This window comes from Syngnathus floridae, chromosome 8 (assembly GCF_059516105.1).
Source record: "Syngnathus floridae isolate MCC-2025c chromosome 8, RoL_Sflo_1.0, whole genome shotgun sequence".
NCBI classification, from domain to species: domain Eukaryota; kingdom Metazoa; phylum Chordata; class Actinopteri; order Syngnathiformes; family Syngnathidae; genus Syngnathus; species Syngnathus floridae.
Window position 1 is genome coordinate 6,360,230 of NC_142420.1, and position 25,141 is coordinate 6,385,370.

Sequence of the window (25,141 nt, forward strand, 5' to 3'; positions counted from 1 at the left end):
TTAAATTGAACTAAATTTGGGGGTGGTGAAAAGGAGGTCTCGAGACACAAAGAGCAGGTCACATTGCAAAGAGTAGGTCATAACATGGGAAGGCAGCATGTTCTTCCGTTGAAGAAACAGCGTGGAGTACCACTAACTCCCGCTGTGCTTGTCTGGCAAGGCTCCATTATAAACACAGTTTTCATTTCTGCCCTTTTGCCTGACACAGCTGGACCTTGCCCCCCCGCCCCCCTCAGGTCATACCCAGAGTCGACTTCATTTCCCAAGTTGACCATGCTCCTAATCAACACTTCCTGCTGTTAGCCTGAGCTAAATGGAAATGGGATTGGATCCAATCTAAATCTATTCTGGAACTCAGCGATCACGTTGACCTGTCAGATGATGTTTGGAAAAAAAGATCCCTGCTCAATCCTGCAATCAGACGTCGAGTGATGTCCAAATGGGACGATCTGGAAGTGTTTACAGATGAATGAAGATGTGAGATAACGCCATCCGAAGTTGAACACAATTTATTTGTTTGAATTTTGAGACAAGTTTCCCAGAGGCAACGATGGGAACAAAAAGTGATTATTTAAAAAAAGAAAAAAAATCTCCATGTAAAAGACAATTATTACAATTACAATTGTAAAATTTTGCCATTTTAACCTATCAGAAACCTGTAGTAAGCAAAAAAAAAAAAAAAAAAAAAGCAAATTTAGAAAAATGCTATAAAGTGGATGCCTCTCATATGGAGGAAGACCTTTTACAGTGTGGACACGAATCATCTTGAAAGCCGATTTTACATACGACGTCGTCACGCCCTCTACAGGCTGAGCTAAATGCCAACGAATCCATTTGTTATGCGAGCACCTTTTGAACCAAACACTACATCACTTAATAAGGCACACATGACGGGAACAGAGTTAAAATGTGACCAAGGGAAGACTCAGGTCAAGAGAGGACAAGTCGCCGGGCGTCCTTTAGAGAGATAAATGAGCACACGGGCACACGAGAAAACCGTGAGAGTAATAAGTGGCGTTGTAAGGCTATAAAAGGAAGTAAGAGAACTGCAAACGCAGTGACCGTTGGGTGGGATGACTGATTGGACTCACTGAGGATTATTTGGGATTCTCTCATTGTGCTCTGTCGGGACCACTACGTCCTTCTATTTATTTATCATTGAAGACATCATGTAAAGATTTTCCAGATACTGTTCAGCCACAAATAAAAGTCAGCAGCTGTGTTTTACTACTTGCGGTTGCACATAAAATAATTATGAATGGTTGGATGGATGTCAGTAGGTGCAACTGTACAAGCAAATGAATGGAGGAATTTGTGTTAATCTAACCGTATGTTTGTGCTTGTCATTGTAGTGGGCTGAGAACTACGCTGCAACTCTGCGGATTATATTCCAAATGAAAACATGAAGAAAAAGGTATCAATTGAAAGATATACGGAAAGTGAAAATGTTCAAGAAAATAGTCCCCATTTCAAATTCACATTTATTATTAGCTAAAAAAATGCTTGAAAATGTTGCTTTCCCATGATTCACTTAACTAATATTTCCCCGTATAAAAGTGAGCAATGTTTCCGAGAGCTGCTTCACATCTGTGTTGTGTGGAGTCAACCATTTCCTCGCACCTGCCAACCGCTATTGTAGTCGTCAACTGTCCAAGCTGAGCGCTTGTAATTGTTTACAGACTTTGCTACATTATGGGTTTAAATTAATCACTGCAATCTTTCAATTCCTTGCACCAAGCAGCATACCATGCCCAAATGTGGCTATTCAATTGGAATTTGTTGCCACCTCACAAAATCCAAACATCTACTGTATAGGTCAGAAAATTTTCATGCACTTGACTAGAAATCACAACTGGTTTTGAAAAATAAGCTAGAACACAAAACAGATCTTTTTAATGACTATACTATGATGATTCAGTGGAGCATTTGTAAAGGCTGAAGGGTCGGAACACTCTGGAAACTAAATCAAATTGTTCTTCACCTGACCACACCTGATTTGCCTTAATTAAAAAAAAAAAAAACACCCCCAGTCAACAAATGGTTAACACCATGACTCGTATGAGGTCGCCAAAATATGTGAGGACCAGCAGGGCTGTAAAGAAACTCTGACACATTGAACTCCACCCTCCTTCCTTTTCCTGTTTAGAGACCTTCTGTGGATAATCTATGTTGTCGTCACACAATGCTCAGCTCAGGATGTTCACCATAAAATTGACATTTAACCCAGATAAACACATCACGCTTCATGCACGTGTAAAAAGGAAAAGCAGACAAATGTACAGTGCAAGTTCAGGAATTAGACCCTGACTGTAATTTTGCTTTATCTGCCTCACTTGTGTTCATGGATGTGTATTATCAATATACACAAGAACGAGCAGCATTGCCTGTTTCTTTTAAAATGACACTGCCCATGTTTAATGAGATTTAAAATTTACCCGAGAGCCAGCAGATCTAAAACCAATCATGATAAAGTCTCACAATTTGCAGGATATAACTTCTTGAGGCAACAAAAGGCCTCTCGAGCACATGCCGATTCACCGATAACACCGACACTGTCATCAACCTATGAAGGTGACCACCACCTCTCTTCACTCTCTCGCACGACCACACGTGTCTTTTGGCTTCCTGCCGCATAGCACAATGGGCTCTTCCCTCAATTGTTACGCTTGACTTTCTGTATCACCGAAACTATTTGGCCAGGCGTTACATTCACCAGTTTCCCTCGCTTTATCGCAGGCAGACATCTTCCTCCCGATTCAGTCGTATAAAACAATCACGTTCGGGAGGTCGCTCACGTGTCGGACGTGACCCCCTTTCATATCGCACGCCACATTTTCACATCAAACAGTGATTTGTAGTTGCGCAGTTGGCTGAAAAAAAAGAAGCCTTCGCTTTGAGATTGACTGCACTGATTGATTGACAGATGGGGGAAAAAAGAACAATCAAATAATTGATTAATATGTAATCATTTTAACGCTATGGAAATTGTGTTATCCTTATTGACAATATTTCAAGTTTTGACAGCAAACTAGTTGAGAGTGACTCAACACTGCCTCTGCTGGGAGCATCCAAGTACTGGACCCCATTAGGCTGGTGTCATATTCCGTTCAAAATCAGAAATAAATGTTAAATGGGCAGGAACTTTTAGAACTGGTGTTCATCAGTAATCATAAAACAACTTCTTTATGAGTCAGTGAGAAAACTTCAATGCAATGTCGGCTTGCTCCGATTCTTTGGAACATTCATTGCTGTTGCCCAAATGTGGCAAACCACAAGAATTTGATTTATTTTCATTATTCTTGCTCTTTGATACTGTTCTAGATCTGCTTAGATCTCATGTAAACATTGCGACCATGTTAATTTACGAACAATAACAACATAAAAGCAAAACAAGCTGTCTGACCACAAGGCCCGACCACATCCCTTATTTTTTGCAGGGTGGATTATTGCTAAAACAGCATTTCTGTTTAAGTTCTTAATCATCCCACATTCGATCAAGTTTGAATGTGGATTTAAAACACACCACCGGGACCCCTAAATACAACGCAGACCACAACAATCAATTAGTGACAAGTTAACTGGCAAAGCAGATGCCGTAGCTCGGCTGCCAGGTACGGTAGGAAATCTGCAGCACGAATCGCTTCTTCCTCCGACACAGATCCCATTCCCAAAACATCCGCTGCCAGAAGCCCGCCGACCCACCCACTCATTCCATCTCGTTCCAAAACATCTTGAAATATCTTCTCAAACGCACGTGAATAAAAGGTTCTGATTTGATACATCCTGTTAGCGTTTATCGTCTCGAAAGTTTTCCTTTCTCCATCTGATGAGGGAGGTTCTGCGTGTGTTTTTGCTCCATTAACTCAGTGGGTCCAACTTTGCTTTCTTAAGTAGTCAGATGTGGCCCCCTGAGCCAGCGTTACATTTCCAGATCTTAATTGTGAACAAGATCGATTCTTCCCTGTTTGTTTATAGTGCGAGAGTTTGGCTAATGCAGCGTAAAGAGAGCTGATCAATCTTAAACGGGAAACATCTTGAGCGGGTTATTCCCCATAGAGAAGCGGGGGAACCCCGATGTAAAACATCACATGGATGGTGGGAAATAGTCGTGACGCGGAGGTGGGGATCTGGTTGAGAGATTCAGAAAGCTCCCGTGGGTGGGGTTGGGATATGAAATTGAACAGAAACATATGTTGCAATGTGCAGCAGAGATGAGAAACATCACTGAGATGCGTTAGTAGTTGGTGACAGTTGCATTTGAAAACAGACTTATTCTCTAAGTCCTTTTTTTAGTGAACTGTTTAATAGTAAATTAGCCTAAAAACAGAACACAAACTAAAATGAGCCCACTGTCCTTCTTAGTACAGTCTTGGAGCATCCCAATAAAGAGAGGACCTGTGCTGTGTCACATGCTTTTAAATCTGATTTTTAAAAAAGCACAAGACAAAGGGCGCCTTTCTCATGTGAAGTAAACTTTCATCTTCATGCAAAATCAGGATATTTTCAAGTTTGGATTTTTTTTCCTGCATAGTATTGCAATGTATTTAATAATTCCCCTCTCGCATATTATGACTTTATTATAAAAAAAAAAGGCGAAAATTATGGGAATACAATGAAAATGTGATTTTCTTATAATGTTCCCACCATGTTGATGGAAAATCGATTCTATAAATTCATTACTTTAAAATAATTTTTCTCCCATATTTTCCTTTTTTCTGTATCAATGTTTCTTTCCCATAATTTTAAAAGTTAATGTGTAATTACTTTTACTATTTTCCTATCAGAATATTTAAACTCCTGTTTTTAATTGTATAATTTTATTTTCATAAAGCCATTTTCCCCCTCATCTTATCCCACCTATATTCTGTAAATAATGGTTCCCAACTCCCAACTTATATGCAAAATGTTATTTATTTCATATTTATTAACTTATTCATTCATTTTTAAACTTATTTACTTTTTATTTTTTTAAATTGTTTTCTTTATAATATTTGTGACTTCATTAGGCAAAAAAATGATTATTTTGTTCTTGCAAAACATGTTTCTTTTCACACCATACTGCAACTACATTCCGATAAATCACAAGAGTACGTCTCGAAACGTCATCTTCAAAAATATTATTGATCATAAAATATGCAATTAACACTTTGTGTCGACCATGAGTCTTTACTACATTTGTTGTAGGCTACAGGTATCAACTGAACTGCATCAGAGGTATGTCAAGGCCAAACCCCTCTTGGCTTGGAGACCCTCCCCACGCGTGACACTCCCACTCTTTGCACACTCCATCCACTCTACACGTGCCTACACGCACAAACCTACTTTAAAAACACCGTTAAACTTTCAAACTTTTGCATCCCACATATTGACTCAACACTCGTGATACAAATAATAGTCTTCATCAACAACCCGTGGGGTAAACAAAAACACTTACCGCGTGCGCTCCCGAGACAAGGACGGCCACGCAGGCGCACAGCAGCAGCAACCTGTAAAATGAATTGATAATGAGGAAGATGAAATCGGATTGAGATTTATGAAGGTGATCCTTATGCTTTTGCTCACCTGAGATGCGTCACGTCTCTGTTGTGATGCCCTTGCATAGTTCCACAAACAGCTCCGCGTTACGCAGCTCTTAAAACATGACTATTCAGAAGAGAGTAAAAGTGAACAAAAATCAGCTATATCACAAATAGTTAGATCTTTTTTTGTTTGTTTTTTACAGAGTTACACTGGATTCATTGAAAGAATGTACTAACACGCACTCACCCGAACTTTGCGCGTAACGCAGCGATAAGACGTTCCACGGTAAAAACTTTCTGGATTATTCTCCTAAAAAGCCAAGCAAAGTGTGCCGAGTGGATCCTCTCCTTACGCCGAAACGTCCAAAGTGTTTGCACTAGTCGTGTTCGTTCACATGATGGGCGAGGGTGGTCGTTAGTGGGTGGAGAGGGGTTTGGTTTTTTGGTTGGAGAGGTGTGGTGTGGCTCAAGCACCAAAACTAAACCCACTCGCGTTGATCAGAACTTCATATCGTTTCAGGACGCAACATGCAGGCCAACGTGCAGAGCTCGCTCCGCCGCTGAGAAAGTAGAAACAGAGGCCGACACTCAGGTGCTTGTTTGCGGACACGCGAAAGTTGGTGCGCACCGCAGGAGAGATGCTGCTCCCCGCCGCCTCAATCCTGCTCCTGCTGGCTGTCTCGTCAAGCGTGGACCATGCCACGGCTGAGGTGAGTCTTTACTCTTTCTGTTTTCCCCCAAAGTGACTCAAATGTGCAATTTTATGTGGGTTATTTAATTATTTGTTGAAATATATGGACCATTATTATGACTTGTATTGGATGCAGCACTGCCCTCAGCTGTGATGGCTGCAGCGTGCTGCTAGTTTACTGATTTGATTTAATATAATTACATTATTATGTACAGTTCACGTCATTAGCCCATTCACTGTACTGCACTTTTACTGCTGTCATGCAGCTCTCAGCTCTTTCTCACTGCCCCTCCTCACCCCCCCCCCCCCCTCCTCTTTGGGTTATGGGGGTGGGGGTGTGGGGGCAGGGGGGGCCTCTGTATAAGTGCTCGGAGCATGTTGTCAGGAGTAACTTAGTCTTCACTTATCGTTCATCTTTGGATGTTACTCATTGAACACGGTCTTGATCAATACAATCAGCTGCTTTTTCGTATTGACAATTTAGTATTACGTACTAAACGGCCACAAAGTACTCCCCTCTAATGTATGATAGACTTTTTAAAAACACGAGTGTTGACATGTATCTCCAAATCATATTTGTTTTTCTTTTTTTTTTACCAAATTCTCACAAACAAGACCGTTTTTTGTTGGTTTTCAGAAACAAATTTGATGATTTACACTTTCCAATGGGCAGCGCCCATATTATGAATTGTATTTGCAAAAGTAATCATGAAACTTTGCAACTGTGATAAAATTTTAACAACGCATGGTTTTCCAAATTTTTTCAGCTCTTAACAAAAATAGAAATGTACTTTCCCCCGCGACCCAAACTTTGAAAATATATCATCTTTTACTATTATTTTGACATATACTGTGGTTTAACTAATGATAAAACAACACAAATGACATAACACATAATATTTTAGCCTCATCCCCAGTGAAATTTAAATACAAACCATTTTGTGCCTATGACCCCTGATACGCTACACGGGACAAACATATCGTGATCTCGCTAGCTTGGTTTTTAATGGCAAAACAATATGAAGAGCGCAGTCAGTCTAGCTGCTGTGCATTTACGTTGGATGAAATCCAGCCAAGTCGAGATGTCTGCTGAAAACCTTTGGTACCCTCAGAGTTGGTGACGTTTCCAGCACATTCTTCACCCACACGGATGTGCAGGTGAGGGGGAGGAGATGTCAGTGGACCATCTCATGTCAAGATGATGAAGAACAGACTTAACTGCAGCACGACGAGAGGAAGCGACACCTCATGAGGGAGTCTGGCGTTATCGCATAAGGATTCCCCCCCACCCCCACTGTTTTTCTAGCTCTTCTCATCAAATTGAGATGAGCTAATTTGTGGGCTCAAATAAAGTAGCAGAGGCGGTTTATCCACTTTCCAAGAAACACAAGTGTGACACAGAACATCTGGACCGATTAAACTTTGGAGAACACTAGGGACGAGGGGGTTTATATTTGGCGGAACATCTTGTGGCTGATCCGATGACACCGATGTAATGGGGATATTCGGAATATTGGCTTGATTGTTTTTGAGTAGTGTTGCTGCTGCCCACGGGGAGGAATGACACATCAAGATAGTGAAGGTGACGCATACTGATTTTTTTGGGCTTTTTGTGGCCTTCCCCAGAATACAACCTCTTGTTTAGTCTATGTCACAATCACTGCTATTGAACTAAGGCCATGGCTGAATATATTGTACACAACCCTCAACGTAGCTAGAAGAGGTTGAACTGACTGTCATTTGCAAGATAACTTGTTCTCCCTTTAACCTTCCGCCTGGATCTCGGCTCTTATTTTATTTTTTGTTTGTGAAACCTGATCCCAAATGAATTTCAGTACCAGAATAGTTTCTCTTCCTTGGTGGTCACTTAATGTGGCCACATTGAGTCAAGTCCTTGAGGAGAAAGAGGAGGAGGATTCTAGCTTAGGTGATTAGTAGATTCCTGCAGGGAGTTTGTGTGTGGGATGAACTGGACGTCTATCCGGTAGCTAGCTGGTGGGAAATGTAAGCCTTGACTTCTGGTTTGGCCCGGGAAGTTCTGACATTTGCTAATCCGCCCGCAACTTGCGGAATGCGTGGTCAAGATTGGCAAATCCGTTGGAGCCCCAGATTGATGGGCCGATGTTGGCGGGTGCTTCTAGTTTTGGTTAGCACCTCATCCTCAGGATGAACGGACAAACTCCCCTCCCACGGACACAACAGCTGGCCTTCTCACTGTGACAGGCCACCAGCCAAGCACGGCAGCCTGCCAAGATGCAACCTTCTTGACCCTCAGCATTGTAAAAATGCCTACATTTGGAATGGTTGCCATCAGGTCACTTGTCTTTGTATTTTGACAGGCATTCGTTGGCTACAAAGATAGGTCTCCTCTGACCTTCATGTTCAAGCACTGTGGCGGGTCCGACCCATTTTTTCACCTACTGTCTGTGTTCTCCTGTTGAGGTTTAGCGAGGATTAAATAGCAAGTCTGATTTGGAATCGCCACTGTCTTAAATGAATTTTTTTTTGCCGTAGAAACACCACAAACAGCAACTTTAGTTCTTGAAATCATCTGTGATGATAACTGATTATGATTTGGAAATCGACCATGATTTTGGTTTCGGATTTCCAAAAATGTTTACCCTAAAAAAATCGCCTTTCATAGCAATAAAGGAGATTTTAAATGAACTTTTTATCTCAGTTAATTGCCATGTTACTGGAATAAGAAATTCCAAATGGATTTTTTGAAGGACTTGACTCAAAGCACGTACACGTGCTTGCAGAAACTTATCAGGAAAATAAATAAACTGGGCCAGGTGTTGCTCCCCAGCTGTAGATCTGATGTCTTATCTGTTTCTCCCCAGAAATCGGCCTTGATTAGTCTTAAGATGATTTGGTCCATTGCAGTCTTTAAACCTGCGACCCCTCTGGCTTCTTACCCGCCAAATTTTTATGGATCGGGCTACTGCCGCCAAAGGCTTCCCTGTGGTCCAAGCGTTTCACTGAGACTTGTGACAGCTGTATTCTACTTTTCACACACAAAACTCCCTCTCTGGTCCAAGGCTAATAATTCTTGCACATTATCTCCCTGAATTGCCACACTCCCCGAAAGGTGCACTGTTTTTATGGTTGCCGGGTAAACTGAGGCGTTAGAATCCGGACAGAGATCAGTTAGATGATGATTTGTCACACTCCGATGGGAGCTGATGAGAAAAGAGGTGACAATGCTTTGAGACGCAAAATGGATAGAAGGAAACGACGGCACCGGAGCAATTGAAATGATTCTCACCTAAGCAGTTATTGACCTGGGCGTGGATTTGTTGTAGCGAACTGGTGGATGATAATAAAGATGACAGATTTACGGCATGCTGCGTTTTTTCACAAAGAGGGAAGTTTTGGCTGCAATTCATTTCAGCTGTTTCCCGGCAAACTTCCATCATCATGACAGGTGCAAGATAAAAAAAAAAAAAAAGGTCTACTCAAGTTTTCCGCAGCAAAAGTTTTATGTTCTTCTCGTATCTGCAGTTACGGTACATTCGATGACCATCATCACTATTTTGGCATATAAATATGATATTAGCATTATAAAATCTAGTGCTCATTAGGTTTATGATAGCGATGGAATCGAGCTACGCTGGTATGCAACTGTGTAAGTGGGATGTGCGTATAACTGATAACGCATGACCCAAATTTACAAGACACATGCCTCACGTTCCCGTCCTTGCCCCCCCCGAGTCACGGTCGAGGTCTGTTATGAGCATTTACTTCCCGACTCTTCACTTGATAGCAAAGCCAGTCTGACTGTAATTCCCAGAATTCAAGAATGCACGCACTTCATTCACTTTGAAGCTTTCAGGGAGGGCAGATGCTTTTTCCACCCGTCATAGCTGCAGGCTCCCGACGACCCCAAACTTCTGCGGCGCTGTTTTTCCTTCGTAAAGCTTAATCAGATCACTTCCACGCAGGAAATGAGCTAGGCGGGTCACATGACACGCCTCACGTCAGGAGATCCTCCCAGTTGGTCCATGAAGTGATTTGACGGTAGATCTGTTGTGATGAAATGAGCATGTCAGCCAATTTGCAGGTTCAAACGGTGACATGACGTCACAGTGATGGCGGGCAACCTGATATGGAAGCAAAATAACAATAGAACTGGAGATGGTTATCATCACAAGTGTTTTTGAGAGGATATTGCGATAAAAAGGCTCCTTTGAAACAAGTTTTAATTTTCCTGTTTTCCCATTGTTTGTAGTTTTATGTGCCACATTTACAAGCGCTTGTATGAGGTTTGGTGAACTACATGCACCGGCCACAATGAGGAAAATATCTAATGAGATCAACAGCAAATAGCTGGAGAGGAAATAATTAAATTTAGTGTACCTTGGTTAGCGCTAAAAACATCTTAGGACTAACTCTAAATTTTAATAAAAGACGAGGCATCACATTTTCAATCATTTTTACGACACCTTAACGGAAGTTTAAAAGAAAATAAGGTTATGTAAATTTTGAAAAAAAAAGACACTACCTTTTGATAATGAGTGATTATGAATATATTTTTCGGGATGGGTCCAGTGACTTTCAAGTTGTGCAAGTAAAAAAAAAGTAAGGCCGGATATTAGGGATTCCCCATCTGAACAACAACCTCTCCTCTCTTCATCATCTTCCATATGCTAAAAAAAACATTTGGAGGTCTGGAATAGATTCATTTTTCTGATAAAAACGTTTCTCAAAAGTCAAACTTCTTTTTCGACCAAAGGAATCAAGGTTCCACTGAACTACAGTGAGAATATTCTCGAAGTCGCGCAGACCGCTTGGCGGTCATCAGGCGTTCCAGTTAGCAGAGCCCTCCTCAGGAGGCGACCCAACCCCTTTTTGTCTTTGTGAGCATAAAATTCAAAGGCCTTCCTCTTTGGCCAAAGAATGGCTCGCTCCGGCTGACATCCTGTGTCACACTGCCGCGCATTCACAGGGCCAGAGCTCAAGTGGTCTTCGAGTGAACAGAGCCTTTCTCATAGGGAACAAGTGCCAGCACAAAAGTTAGATGCTTGCTCTCGCTCTCACACCCACCGCCTTCATATTCTTCGCGACTATTCTATGACATCACAACACATTGTCTCCTTTGTACTATAGATTCAGTTTCATATACTAACAAGATGTCTGGATATTATTAGAAAAAAAAATATTGTGACACAGTAAATTAAAAAGTTGCAAGGGGAAAAGACTTAAAGGTTTAATCTAAATTTTAAAAAATCATTCAAAATTTTGTCCACTATTGCTATTGTCAACAGTAGAAACTGTCAAAAAGTTCCTGAGAAACAACCACAGCATATTTTCTCAGATAAATTCAACTGTATTCCCCAGTGAGTGGAATATTGGGACTTTTTCTTGAATTGCAACATATTTTTTCTTGGAATCGTTTTTTGTAAGATGTGGTAGTGTCCAACTGTAGTCAGATGCTCTTGGGTGGAGCACTAGTGAGTTAGGGCAGAAAAGTCCACCCTCCCCTTGAAGGTGCAATGATTAGAGTCTTTCTTAATTTGTGAACAAAGTGGCTTTTTTTACGCAGTTGTCGCAACTCACAAAGGAAGAGTGTGCTTATCAACATGAGCCTCATATTAAAGGCTTTTCTCTGAACCTTTAAATCTCTTCTAATGACCTCAACGGAGGTGAAAGTTCAACAGGATGAGCCCGGGAGGGTCATGTGACTGGTCAAGATGCAATGCAGATGGGGGAACTGATTAGGAGGGGTCAGAGACCCCAGTCAAATGGTTGCATTTTTCTTCTTAGAAGGCAACTTTGATGTGGCTTTGGTTCTGAATCTGACCAAAATGTAACTGACTGAAAAAATGTTTCAACGAGGTCCTGTACTTTCATTGAACATATCGAGATGTCATATCAAACTTTGTCTTTCCCCCGCCTCCCTCAAATCAAATCACTCCTCATGTGGAAGAAGCAATTTGCCACTTGAGTGGAGCGCAGCCAATTCCGGCCCTGAGAAATTTCCTAAAACAAATTTCCCATTTGCCAGGGTTCATTTTGCATCATAGGATTCCAGAGTGGACTTGCGGGGTTCTGCCCAATGTCCCGCTTCATATTACACAATCGCTGACATGTTGTACACTTTTCTCTGGTCCCAGGAGATGTGCTCGCAGTGATTGATTTGTAACACCATTAAGAATCAGCAAGGAAGGATTGTTCTTTTCTGGTTGAAGTGTCCATTTAAGGCTGTCATTATGAAGATTCTGATTTTCAGAGTGACGCAGTGGCCATCATCAAACAAAAACATGTTAACATTCTTAACTCTCGTACGAACATTCTCCGATCCTTTTAGCTTCAATGTTAGAGCTAACATAACATTAAAGCTACTTTAACACAACCGGAGGTGTCAAAATTAATCGATTAATCGACAACAAATTGATTATCAAATTAGTTGCCTCATCTTTGAATAATCGTGTAATTGTTTGGCGAGATTTTTAAAATAAACATACAAATCACCTTAGCCCTAACGCAACATAAAAGCTCCTGTAGGTGATCTCAAATCACCATGGCAACAACTGAGACACTTCTGACCCTATCATCCATCAACCAGATTTGGAAAATTTCATTTTCAAGTCCATAATATTGCCTGTTGTCACTTTGCAGTTGTCCAATTCTAACGACAGGGATCAATAAATACGGTTCACCATAAACAATCCAAGAAAAAGTGCATTTGTTAACTTTGTCCATTTAACACTCTTTGATGGTATGTAGTGGGCCTTCACGAAGGTAGTACAGTGTATTTCATCTGGGAGCGTTTCACAATGTCTGGCATTCATTTGCCTTTCTCTCATGTCATGTTGACATCCCATGCACGTGTGTTTGGAGTCATGCGGGCTGGTTTCATTTTTTTTCTGCTGTACTCTGTGTGAGAATGTCTCCGTGTTGATGCATCTGCTTTTAGTTCCAGATGGGACTGATTGCTAAGTTGTAGCAAACGCAGCCTGAAGCAAGACATGTTTTACATCATTTGGTTCTCAGAAAAATAGGATCTGCTTTTGGTTTACAGGCTCTCCACTTGCGTAAAATATGATTCAGCTTGGTGTCTCCTGGCATGTTGATGTTTTACTACTGTGTACGTCTGTCATTTGTAATCAGGGTTAGTCCTATATAAAAAATATAGAGATTACATGCCGCTACATTTGAACATGGTCAGAAGTATTGGAATAGTGAGGAAATTTTTGTTTTGCATTGAAATAAGTGCGACCATATTAATACTCCAGTTGTTTTTTTACTCAGTTCTATTTTTTGAACAATTGCTTTAAAAAAAAAAAGGCAATCGAAACAAGACGCCAAGACTTAAGACTTGCACCTGAGAATCTATGTAGCCACTTATGATGTCATCACAGTTGCACACATCAGCATTCCAGCTCAGCTTCACACACACACGCACGCACACACACACAGACAGACACACACACGTTCCTGCGATTTATACCGGAGGGCCAGTCTTCCATGTATGGCAGTTGGACAGAAAATTGTCTCCTCACCCTGACCTAACCTGTCAGTACCAGAGAAGGTCAAGAATGTCCAACTTAACAAAAACAGACTACCTGACGCCTCACACTTGTATGTTTTTCTTTGAAAAAAAAAAAAAACCCTCTGAAACAACAAACCTGATTGCTCTGACTCAAGTCCCGCTTCGTTTCCGACAGTGCCGATTATCCCAGCTGACTCCATATGGAAACTACGATGTGTGGTTTAACCGCAGCGAGCTTATCTTTATTGGGTCGTTTCCAAGGTTAAGCCGCTCAGACCGTTACGATGCTGCTGTGGTAAATTAACAATAACAAGAGCACGAGTCTGTTTGATGGTCCATAAATGAGGGAACTGAGTACACGACACCCAAACATGTGATCTGGAGTGACTGCAAAGGAGAAACAGGAGCTTGAAAGACTCCCATTAATTATTTCTGTGGACCTCACAAGAGCATACACATGTGAACATTTAAGGACATGTTCAATTTAATAGCAATGTGTAACATTTACAACACGCTAACATTTTTGCCATTACGACCAATTTGTCGGGAAACTCAACCCAAATAATTTGACAAAAGAAACACAAATCTTTCTCTTGACTCTCTAAAATTGTAAAACATTTATTTTCTTCAACTCCAGCGCTGAAATTTACAAGTTGACGGCTACAAAATGTTTTCATGTGTAGCCTTGCTCTGTTTCCTTCAACTTTGCCGCTAACGTTTTTTTTTTTTTTTTGTATGTGCTGGCAATGTGGAAGGCCATGTCATGCCAAACAAACAAAGAGTGAAATTTGAGAAGGTTACATAGAATCAGTGCATGGTGCCGGAAAATGCTTAGAAAACGTTGTTGGGCTGTAAAAGCAAAGCAGTGAAGTCAAAGATGAAATGATGACTGACAGTCACATGGACCCTCATCACTGAAGTATTTTTTTAGTTCAACGTTGGCCAAATTTTGTTGGGCTCCTGGTGTAAAATCCCATGTGGACACACTTTGGAACTTACAGGATGTTCACTAGGCTGGCATGTTTTTGCAGGAGATACGCTGCGTGAAAATTACGTGGACGACATTGGCCAGATGTTTTTGTGGTCTCGCTTTACATTAAAAAAAAAAAACACAATACCGTTGTTGCCAGTAAAGAATTTATTGACAAAGTTAGAAAAGTTTTTCTTGACTTATCTTTGCTTTAGTTTTCAAATTGTAACAAGCATTATTATGCTATTGTTTTCACGTATGGACTTTATGTGCTCAAAGTGGCCTTTGGGGAGCCTGTTCTTAAATTCTTTTGTGGGGGCCCTCTTATCCAACACTTCTAAACACTCAGACCTGCTTTCTCCACATCATAGTTGTGTTAATATTGCTGTCTTTTTTTGTCCAAACATTTCCAAGCATGAGACAAATCCACGTCACTGGCAGACACGTATATCCGATGATGTCAGGTTTATTCTGAGAGTGCCGCTTCACACAGACATTCCTGACTGTGTTACCGTGCCGGTGCACACCTCCGTGCAAATTTGGCCTTTTGCTGACATTTTGGGTCAAAGTCGGAATGTGCTCCATCCTGGGTAAACAAATACACACTGTGATCTCCAGGAAACCCGAAGACACCTTATTGGTTCTTCACAGAGGCATCCACATTTAGGCATGACGTCCTTCATCAGTGGAGACGTTTGAGGCTGCAGACATGCACTCCATGACTCACCACTCACAAAGTAACAGTGTCTGCGCCCGGTGTTTGTTCTGTGGATCATCTAGAAATTCTGGCATGTCTTTTCTGTTAAGTCTTACGGAAGTTAGTTTTTCATACCTTTCCTAAAAAAAACCTCTTATTTCACACCTTATTATTTACTGAAGATTCTTGAATGTCCATCCTTTTTAATTCTGCTTTTTGCACCTACTTATTATGAGACGATAAGTTTGCGCGAAGAAAATCAAGGTTTGTTTATTGCAAACACACACAGGGATGGGTACACTACTTGTACAAATGATTTGTGTTATCCATTGCTCTTGATCCCTCTCGATTTTTAAATATTTTTTGTATTATTCTTTTTGTATGCATTATTTTAAAAATACGACGTGAAGATAAGCAGTTTGGAAAATGGATGGATGCATGTTTGAAGACTTTGTAAAACTTTCCATAAATCCCATAAAAAAAAAAAAACAACTGGTGAGAGTGTATTTAAATAATGGCCTCTCCTGCTGGCTGAAATTCTAAAGGGGAGCTTTTCATCACAACTTAGACCTTGCAATGTAGTGGAACCGTGCAGCTGTTATTTAAATGTGAGAGGTGCTGATGATAGGCAAGTACGTTCTCTCACCACCACTCCCCTCCCTAACAGAATCCTGTTAGTCCAACACCGGGAGCTCTGATTGCTGTGAGCCACAATTTCATTTTCATAATGAAGCACATATGTGGCTCATTTTCAACACATATGCTCCCTATCCGCACTAATCTGATGTGAAGCAGGTGTTTCTTCGGCTCGGATTGAGATGGAGTGAGTGAAGGATGTTTAAATGGTTGAGAATTAGGGGAGGGAAATGACGCACCTTGGTGGACCACACAGGTTAAGAATGCGGGTGAGAGAGTTGGGGGGGGTCCTATGATATTCAGACAGAACCACATCTTGGTTTACTTAGGCCTGTTGCGGAACACGCTTATTTCACTGAGGAGTAGAGAAGTTCTAAGCAAGCGTGGCATTCTTGAGTTTTTCGATGTGGGAAAGCCTTTAGTGGCTTTACCTTGGCTTAAGAATCAATAAAACAAAGCCCCAAATAATGTGGTGAAGGGTGTCAAATTAGGGTTCCCGTCATGGGATTTCATGCGAGTGTTTGAAATTAAGGTTTCAAGGTGAGGGTTTCAAGCTACGGTATCAAATTAGGGTGTCAAAGGAGGTTTGGGGTTTTAAACGTGTTTGAAACAAGCAAGTGTTTTGGATTTTAAATTTGGGTTTACAACCTCGGGTTGGGGTTTTAAGTTAGATGTTCCAGATAAGGTTTGAAATGTAGGTTATGGTTTCAAGTGAGGGTTCCTAACCTGGGTAGGGTTTCAATTTAGGGACTCCAGGTAGGGTTTGAATCTTGCGTAAGGGTTCTCAACCAAGTCCAAATTTGGACATTCACGTCAAAGGATTTTCCGGTAAATAGGAAAGACAAGGACTAGAGCGCAGTCTGGACAGGAAGTGAAGATTCAAAATCAGCGTGTAGATTTCCTGTTTGGGGTCGACCTGTCCGTTTGTCGACTCTGCGAGAACGTGCGAGACGTTTCTTGTGGTCTTCTTCTCAAGACTCACCCAGCATGTCCACCCCTGCCCCCGCAACCCCCCTGACTGGGTTTTGGCTGGACGCCTGGCACGTGAGTCCAAAAACAGCTGCACAATGCAGGGAAAAAAGGTGCTCGGGGGGGAGGATGGATGAATGAGGCGGTGCATGTTCGTTCTCAGGCCTCAGCCTCTGGAGACCCCAGAGGAGAGGAAACTGGGGAGAGGGTGGAGGGGGGGCGGCGGGACCAGCTGTGCTCGTGTCACGCATGACGTAGTCAAGTGCAATGAGAGAGATTTAGCATAAATCAAATCATATTTACATGAATGTTTCAATTGGCAGACTTATCACGGTGAACTGTGCTGCTCTTTGACCTATTTATATCTGCCTTGTACACTATCAACTTAAAAATGTTTTCCATGTTATTTGTTTTTTAACCAAACTATATATAACTTGACTGAACATCACAAGACACAATATGAACCTTTCTCCTCTTGTTCTTTCCCAGGGCTGTGGGACATCATGTGGAAAATGTGACTGCAGTGGTGTGAAGGGAGCCAAGGTAAGAACTCTTATCATCACGTTGGCTGAGGTCACCGCAATTTCATGCTTTTTTGGCCTCTCGGTCTCGTGTGCTGATATGAAGCAGTTGCGGCGTATAGTTAAGAAGTCAAGTAGTGTTCACTGAGTGGGGAATAACTGCAGCTGAGTGTCAGTCACCAAGCAGTGACCTTAATGTGAGCTGAATTGGAGCATGTCAGGATATACACTGAAGGCCTCACAGGTGGAAAATGAAAAGTGGCATATTTCCCCATTCCGAGAACATCACTGTAGAGCAAAAAAATCCCCAAGTACAGCGATGGCTTTATTATTTATTGTTGTTTTATTAATTCATGTTTTATTAATTTTACTCCCACTTTTCTGTACCATCCCTGGATTATCTTGGGTTTATGATAAAACATTGGTCCAAGCAAAATTGAAAAATAATTGGTTTCAAACCATTTTGCTTCTTGGGCTCCCGATTAGTTTGTTTTGTGTGCTACTGGCTCACGTTAGTGTCCTTAAAATGCTTCTGAGCAACAACAACAGGTGACTGGTGTGGTCCACTAAGTTCCCTAAAGATGTTCAAAGGCCAAGCACATTTACTCAAATCTCCCCTGAGCATCCCGTTCTGTCTGATATTGCTCAACAAACTCTTGTTGTGGCAACTGCTTAATGATTCCCGGGGCTGAATACATTCAACAACACAACAGATGCAAGTCAGGTGCTAAGTGTTCTGGGAAAGATTTTCCTCCAACGTGCTCTCAGAAGTTCTCACAAGTTTGTGTCCTGGAGCGAGCAACAAGTGAATCACTGTGGAATTGCTCCCCCCTGCGGCAGTGAGTGAAAATACATAGAGAACGTTTTGTTTTGTTTTGTTTTTGGCCAGTGCCTTAAGTGTTCTTGAAGTTTATGCAGCAAATAAAACGATTCATAAAACAGTACACAGTCGTTATTTATTTTGTCAGACATTATTTCATAGCTTTTAGATATTTTCTAGTCTTTTATTTTTGGTCAATTTTTTTAGATTGTATTATTATTATTATTATTATTATTATTATTACAATTATTTTATTTTAAAGGTCTTGCATTTTTTGGGCCTTAGCCCCTTGTTTCGATGTAAATAAACAAAACAAATTTAAACAACACACGCACACGCGCACACGCACACACACACGTATGTATTTCTACTTATGTTTATATTAATAAATATATTTTATATTATTTATGTAGTTATATGTTTACATTTTTATTTTATTTATTTATATTAATTTGTGCACAATTTGATGTTTTCAGGGTGAGCGTGGTCTCCCTGGTCTTCAAGGTAACATGGGATTCCCTGGAATGCAGGGACACGAGGGGCCAGTCGGGCCAATGGGGCCCAAGGTCAGCAGATATAGTCTCGAATTCCCTTTAAAAACACAATGATGGTGATGATGTCATTATTTTGAATTTATTCTTTGTGTGTATTGTTTGTTATCTCAGGGAGATCCAGGACAGTTTGGCGCTCCTGGAATAAAAGGAGTCCGGGTAAGCATCTTGGAAAAAAATTGGATTGTTACGCTGTGAAAGATGTCAATGAGAAGTAATGTTGTGGTTATCAACTTGTAGGGTCCTCCTGGTCTTCCAGGTTTCCCAGGAAATCCAGGATTACCTGTATGTAGCAATTTGTTATTTTATTTTTTTCATTTTATTTTTATTCTAATGATAACATTCCACACATTATGCTATTTCTTTCATTAGGGAATCAATGGAAACGATGGTCCACCCGGTATTGCAGGTGTCCCAGGATGCAACGGGACTAAAGTAAGATACTCGTACAATTGATAAAGTATTATACCCTAGATTTCTCTTGTCTCATCAGTGGTTGAGAGAAATCACATGTTTTTTCCACCTTTTAGTGAGTTTAATTTCTGTATGTGTTTAAGACAATCTCAATCTGATGATGTGTGTGTGTTTTAGGGAGAAAGAGGAAGAGATGGTGTCCCTGGTTTTGATGGTCTTCAAGGAACTCCCGTAAGCACTCATGCTCACCTGATCTCATAATCCATGTTACGAAAAGCCATCTAAAAAGAACAATATTGACCTTTGCTTTTTATACATCTTTCAGGGCGTCCCAGGGGTTCCAGGAATTAAGGTTTGCTGGAATCATACCAGCGTTTTATCTAAATATATTAAACACTTGCTCTCGTCAATATTAAGATGTGATAAATTCTACAGAAGCAATATTTGTACTTTTGCAGGGTGATCCAGGTGGTGTGATCGGATTCATTCCCCTTAAAGGCGACAGAGGCTTCCCAGGCACACCTGGACTTCCTGTGAGTATTTTGTCTGTAGATGGGTGAACATCTGAATTTTTCATCACACTGTGTTTCTCAGGGATCTCATGGACCACCTGGGCCGATTGGTCCTCCTGGACCTCGGGGTTACGTCGGACCTAAAGTGAGTTATCCTGAGAGAAACATGTTTAAAGTCAATGATACCATATAAGTGGACAGCTAATAGCGTTATTGTTGTATTTGACAGGGTGATGCTGGACCACCAGGCCCCCCTGGAGAAAAGGTATAACACCCAGCATAGGAAGACATGTCAAGCATCATCATCTTTATTTGAGCTACAGTATATTGATTTGCCTTTTTATTTTCTTCTCTCTGACAGGATGACAAGCTCTCCTTTGAGAGCGAGAAAGGAGATAAGGTGAGGTTTCATCATCTAATTTTTATTGTTATTGCAGAATCAACGAGAAGCACTTGAATGTTGTTTCAGTGTCATGAATGTATTTTACATTTCTTTTTTATTTCTTTAATCCAAGTGCTGCATTGAAACCCATCGCACATCTAGGAAACTCATCAATAATTTTTGGCTAAAATAAATGTAATTTCTTGTCACTGCAGTCACTGCAACTACAGTACCACTACAAAAATAAACATATTGTTCAGCTAGCATCTATAAAAACATGACAAATATTATGATTTGTGTTATTATTATTTTTATTTTATGAATGCAAACATTGAATACCACTCTTGAGTATTGAGCTCATTCAAATGTTTTCTGTGCAGGGCGAGCGGGGCTTCAGAGGCCCACCCGGCCCTCCCGGACCCCCTTCACCGGGCGTGGAAGGCCCTGGCACAGAGTTTATCGGACCACCGGTGCTTACTCATTCATGTGTCTGATAATTCAGCTTGTGTTGCATATAACTAACTCAGAAGGTGAATTTCTTTCTGTATTCTTACCATGTACTGTTTCTATCTCCAAAGGGAAACAGAGGAGAGCCAGGCCAGAAAGGAGAACAAGTGAGTTTTGCGATCAATATTTTTCAAATCACTTAAAGTACTTCCTTACCATCTTTAAACAAAACAAAAAAAAAATCAATTTCCAATGTGATTTGCTCAACAGGGCTATTGCAATATATCTCGAACTGGAGTAAAGGGTGAACCAGGGCCACCGGGACCAATAGTAAGTAACTGAAAATCGAATAATGGTGTCGTATACGCACTATTTCCCAGTGAGTGTGACTGTTTCATTTTGCTTCATTTTAGGGCAAACCTGGCAAGGAGGGAGATGAAGGGCGAAAGGTGAAATTGAAAGAAAAGAAATGCGTTAAATTACCAAACTTATTTGCATATGCCATTTGATGTAGGCAGATTATGGTGTCAATATGTGATGGTCATTTTCTTGATTTCAAGAGTGAGCATTTTGTAGACCCATAAAATAGAGTGTGAGATCGTAACATTGTATCGTGATGATTGTTCATATTATGATGACCAAAGAAATGATCAAAATCACTTTGTCACATAGGGAGAAAAGGGCTTTCCCGGAAATTATGGATACCCTGGACCTCAGGTAAACAATGGTTTATACGTATATATTTACTCATCAAGTTTTTAAACATTTCATTCAAAATTTTGATGATAATCACTTGTTTTGTCTCTAGGGTGAAAAAGGAGAAAGAGGGCCTCCTGGATATGTACGTATATTTTTATTTATTTGTACTTTGTCTTTTTATTCTCCCTCAATGGCCACTCATTAACATATTGAAACAAATTATTATTGTAAATATTTAATAATAATAATTCACATTATTATTAGTTAGCGTGATGATGAGGTTTTTGAAGTCCTCCTATTGGGGTTTATAGGCAAGTGGTGCCCCTGGTCCAGCTGGTCCTCGTGGCCTCCCTGGGTTACAAGGAGAAAAAGGTAAATAATGCCCAACATGGACAACACTACGCTAAATCAACAGTTGAGTATATTAGCTCCCTTGACTGATGTTTAGTCCCCATCGTGTTCCTAAAGGTTTTCCTGGACCTCAAGGAGAAGCAGGCCCACCAGGTAAGGACAAACACACAAGCCCACATGGGCGCACACACACACACACACACACACACTTGGGTAACACTCTCTGTCCTTTGGACTTCAGGGCGCTATCATGAAGGACCTCGTGGAGAGACCGGCCAAAAGGGGGATGCGGGTCAGAAAGGAGACAGGGGTATTGAAGGAGAGTCTCTAGCCGGACCCCCAGGGCAACCGGGCCTAGTGGGACCCCCTGGGCCTCCAGGATTACCTGGTATGCTTGGTCTGAGATTTATTTTCACTCTATGGTGATTTCCGGGCAAAATGTTTTACCATAGAAGTTTTATATTCCCCATTTCAAAGATTTTGTTTGTGCGCCCACAGTTGACCCTAATGAATGCACCAATGCAAAAGGCTCCCTTGGCCCACCTGGACCTCCAGGGCTTCAAGGAGAGTTGGGACAAAAAGGTTAGAACAATGAAATAAGATATTTCCATCTGTAGGTTCTATGATATACTGAATTTTCATGTTTGTTTTCTTTGTATGTGAATCCATACAGGTGACAAAGGAGACACTTGCGTCCTATGTGAAGGGTTTGGACCTGCGGGTTTACCTGGCCCCCAAGGCCTTAAAGGGGAGCGAGGTAAGCAAATGTGGTGTTATGTGATGGAAAAGGTCAAATGGAACATTGCGTTTCACACAACGTGCAGTCATTGTGGGATTGAGTCCCAGTTAGTGACCGGAGGTCTGAATGTTTGTGTGATGAACAGGTGTGCCTTTTACGCTAAATCTTTCTGTAAGGTCAGATTCTTGACTACAGAGTCTGACATTTTTATTCATCCAGACTGGCCCTAACCCTTTTCTTGTACCTCCACTGAAGTATCCCTTATTTGTCTTCAGGACCTCCTGGTCCTGTAGGAGGCAAGGGAGACAAGGGTAATCCTGGGTTCCCAGGAAATCCTGGAAGACCTGTAAGTAGCACAGATAAACCTTTATGCAGTGAGTACTGTGTATAGTTCTTAGTATATTCTTATAGTAACTCAACTTGTACTTAGGGCATCAATGGCATTCCTGGTTTGATTGGGGCCCCTGGTCCTGTTGGAGAGCCAGGAGACATATTCATTGCACCGGGTCTGAAAGGAGACAAAGGCTATCCTGGTCCTGGTGGTTCACCTGGACAACCAGGTCTGGATGGGATCCCAGGGAGGGATGGCCTACCTGGTGTTCCTGGACCGAAAGGAGAACCTGTATGTATTGTGTTTGATTAGTTTAAGTAGGTTTCATTAGTCGTCATTCTTTTTTGTTAACCTTGCTTTCAGGGCAAAGGGGGCATCAAAGGTGATCAAGGATCAATTGGGGACCCTGGTCTTACAGGTCCCCCTGGAGAGAGGGGTCCTCCAGGTCTGCCAGGCTTCGGGCGCCCTGGGGTGCCTGGAGATAAGGGGAGTCAGGGGAGAGCTGGCATCCCTGGATCACCTGGAACACCCGGTAGGACCTCTACACTAACAATCAAGTAGAACCCTATTTGAATAGCTTATACAAACTTTGTACACTACAAATTCATCAGGTGTGAAAGGGGAGCCAGGTCAAGGTGTGAGCACTCCCGGACCACAGGGTGTCCCTGGGCCACGAGGAGAACCTGGTAGAGATGGGCCTCAAGGTGAAAAATGACCTTCATTCCTTAACGACTCATCTTTTACCAACCCAATAGAGTTCATTTGGGAATTGTTAAATAACAAATTTAATGTGGAAAATGATCATCTATTTGACCAGACAATGTTGTTGATTGTAGGTCCAGCAGGTCTCCAAGGAGACTCAGGAATACCAGGTTTTCCTGGACAGAAAGGTGATCAAGGACCACCAGGAATTGGATTTCCAGGGCCAACTGGTGCAAGAGGTAAAGTAACAGATGATGTCCCAACTTTTTGTACAAATTAATTTTCATACCAAAGACATTTAATGGAATCCAATAGTACCACAGATGGCAATAAAACACAAATACTAGAAGAATCTTCTTCATATTTCTAGGAATCAGTGGAATTCCAGGTGCTCCAGGATTGCCAGGAGAGTCCGGGAGACCGGGACAGGATGGTTCTCCTGGACAACCTGGTCTACAAGGACAAAAAGTGTGTATTTACAGTATTTGGTACCATAAGCCAAACGTCTGATAATTGGAATAATATTCTATAAAATCAGGACTTTAAAGCACTTTGTTCCTGACCATTTAACTTGGTGTTTTGGAAGTGTTAACATAGCATCTCATTGTTGTGTGCGACAGGGTGAACCAGGAATGGGGCTCCCGGGCCAAAAAGGTTCACAGGGTCCTCCGGGAATTATTGGGTTCCCTGGAGAGAAAGGTAACCCAGGATTACCAGGTATTCCTGGGCAAGAAGGCCTCACAGGACCACCAGGACCTCAGGGAATAAAAGGTATAACTGTACAGTTACATCAGTAAATGCATTCCATTAGAGACATCTAGTTGAAAGATTAAAATTAAAAAAATACTTATACTTGGTTTTAGGTAACATTGGACACCCTGGACCTGCTGGAGTGGTAGGGTTACCAGGTGCTCCAGGAAAGGGTTTGCCAGGAGCTCCAGGACCACAAGGACAACAAGGAGAGCCCGGTCCATTTGGTAATTACAAGTCATAGAGTTCTTTTTACACAAAATTGTTTGGAATGGGTTTGTTGTAACCAGATAACTGAATTGTATATTTTCCTTTTTTGTTCAATCCCTGCATATTTTGTAGGTAGGGTGGGTGAAAAAGGAGAGAGGGGCTATCCAGGACCTCCTGGCATTGGCATGCCAGGGCCTCAAGGAGAAAAAGGACTTTCTGGGTTCCCAGGAGCCCCCGGTGAAAAAGGTTTGCCAGGAGTACCAGGCCTGCCAGGAAGGGATGGACCGATTGGAAATCAAGGTGAGAAAAAAGATATACTGTAGGCTCCATTGTATCCATCAAGGCCATAACTAATTGGTAGAAACATGTAAAGGAAGCGTAAAAGTAATGTCAATCTGTGTTTTTGTCGGCCAGGTACAAAAGGCGAAATGGGGGTCATAGGTACTCCGGGATTGCCAGGATTTCCCGGACCACCCGGTTTCCCTGGAAATCAAGGCTCGAGAGGTAATGAATCATCTGCTCAGATAACTTGTACTTTTCATTAGCCTGTTATTAAACTACGATTAGACTGTGAAGTGCCTGATTCTAATAATCCTTAGGAGAGATGATTTGATCTGACGACCGATGAAGCACTGTTATGATTCCAAAAATAAATGGCTCTTTGCTTTTATGGTCATCAATAGACGCGGGTTGAGAGTCCTACTGTATGGATTTAATGAGCAAGACATCATTCAA

General features: G+C 41.5%; 2 protein-coding genes across 3 annotated transcripts in view; one reads left to right on the top strand and one right to left on the bottom strand.

Annotated features, from left to right (window-relative positions):
* Positions 1 to 5,928, bottom strand: part of col4a2 (collagen, type IV, alpha 2) — a 31,531-nt gene extending 25,603 nt beyond the window's left edge. For both annotated transcript variants that reach the window (XM_088382845.1, XM_088382844.1), the window contains exons 1-3: positions 5,767 to 5,928; positions 5,563 to 5,643; positions 5,435 to 5,486 (exon numbers count right to left, since the gene is read on the bottom strand). In XM_088382845.1, the coding sequence (XP_088238971.1) occupies positions 5,435 to 5,486; positions 5,563 to 5,600 (90 nt within the window). In that variant the 5' untranslated portion in view covers positions 5,601 to 5,643; positions 5,767 to 5,928. The remainder of the gene's footprint in view (positions 1 to 5,434; positions 5,487 to 5,562; positions 5,644 to 5,766) is intronic.
* The window catches only part of col4a1 (collagen, type IV, alpha 1), a 29,478-nt gene continuing 5,715 nt past the window's right edge, over positions 1,379 to 25,141 (top strand). Inside the window, exons 1-34 of the mRNA XM_088382846.1 lie at positions 1,379 to 1,414; positions 6,040 to 6,229; positions 17,467 to 17,520; positions 18,795 to 18,884; positions 18,984 to 19,028; positions 19,110 to 19,154; positions 19,242 to 19,304; positions 19,461 to 19,514; positions 19,609 to 19,635; positions 19,742 to 19,816; positions 19,878 to 19,940; positions 20,025 to 20,060; positions 20,157 to 20,195; positions 20,558 to 20,647; positions 20,756 to 20,791; positions 20,895 to 20,954; positions 21,038 to 21,073; positions 21,297 to 21,341; positions 21,433 to 21,465; positions 21,635 to 21,695; positions 21,792 to 21,827; positions 21,916 to 22,062; positions 22,173 to 22,256; positions 22,348 to 22,431; positions 22,689 to 22,759; positions 22,844 to 23,035; positions 23,108 to 23,276; positions 23,356 to 23,448; positions 23,581 to 23,685; positions 23,817 to 23,914; positions 24,067 to 24,217; positions 24,310 to 24,423; positions 24,539 to 24,706; positions 24,821 to 24,910. Coding sequence (XP_088238972.1) covers positions 6,158 to 6,229; positions 17,467 to 17,520; positions 18,795 to 18,884; positions 18,984 to 19,028; positions 19,110 to 19,154; positions 19,242 to 19,304; positions 19,461 to 19,514; positions 19,609 to 19,635; positions 19,742 to 19,816; positions 19,878 to 19,940; positions 20,025 to 20,060; positions 20,157 to 20,195; positions 20,558 to 20,647; positions 20,756 to 20,791; positions 20,895 to 20,954; positions 21,038 to 21,073; positions 21,297 to 21,341; positions 21,433 to 21,465; positions 21,635 to 21,695; positions 21,792 to 21,827; positions 21,916 to 22,062; positions 22,173 to 22,256; positions 22,348 to 22,431; positions 22,689 to 22,759; positions 22,844 to 23,035; positions 23,108 to 23,276; positions 23,356 to 23,448; positions 23,581 to 23,685; positions 23,817 to 23,914; positions 24,067 to 24,217; positions 24,310 to 24,423; positions 24,539 to 24,706; positions 24,821 to 24,910 — 2,626 coding nt within the window. The 5' untranslated portion in view covers positions 1,379 to 1,414; positions 6,040 to 6,157. The remainder of the gene's footprint in view (positions 1,415 to 6,039; positions 6,230 to 17,466; positions 17,521 to 18,794; positions 18,885 to 18,983; positions 19,029 to 19,109; positions 19,155 to 19,241; positions 19,305 to 19,460; positions 19,515 to 19,608; positions 19,636 to 19,741; positions 19,817 to 19,877; positions 19,941 to 20,024; positions 20,061 to 20,156; positions 20,196 to 20,557; positions 20,648 to 20,755; positions 20,792 to 20,894; positions 20,955 to 21,037; positions 21,074 to 21,296; positions 21,342 to 21,432; positions 21,466 to 21,634; positions 21,696 to 21,791; positions 21,828 to 21,915; positions 22,063 to 22,172; positions 22,257 to 22,347; positions 22,432 to 22,688; positions 22,760 to 22,843; positions 23,036 to 23,107; positions 23,277 to 23,355; positions 23,449 to 23,580; positions 23,686 to 23,816; positions 23,915 to 24,066; positions 24,218 to 24,309; positions 24,424 to 24,538; positions 24,707 to 24,820; positions 24,911 to 25,141) is intronic.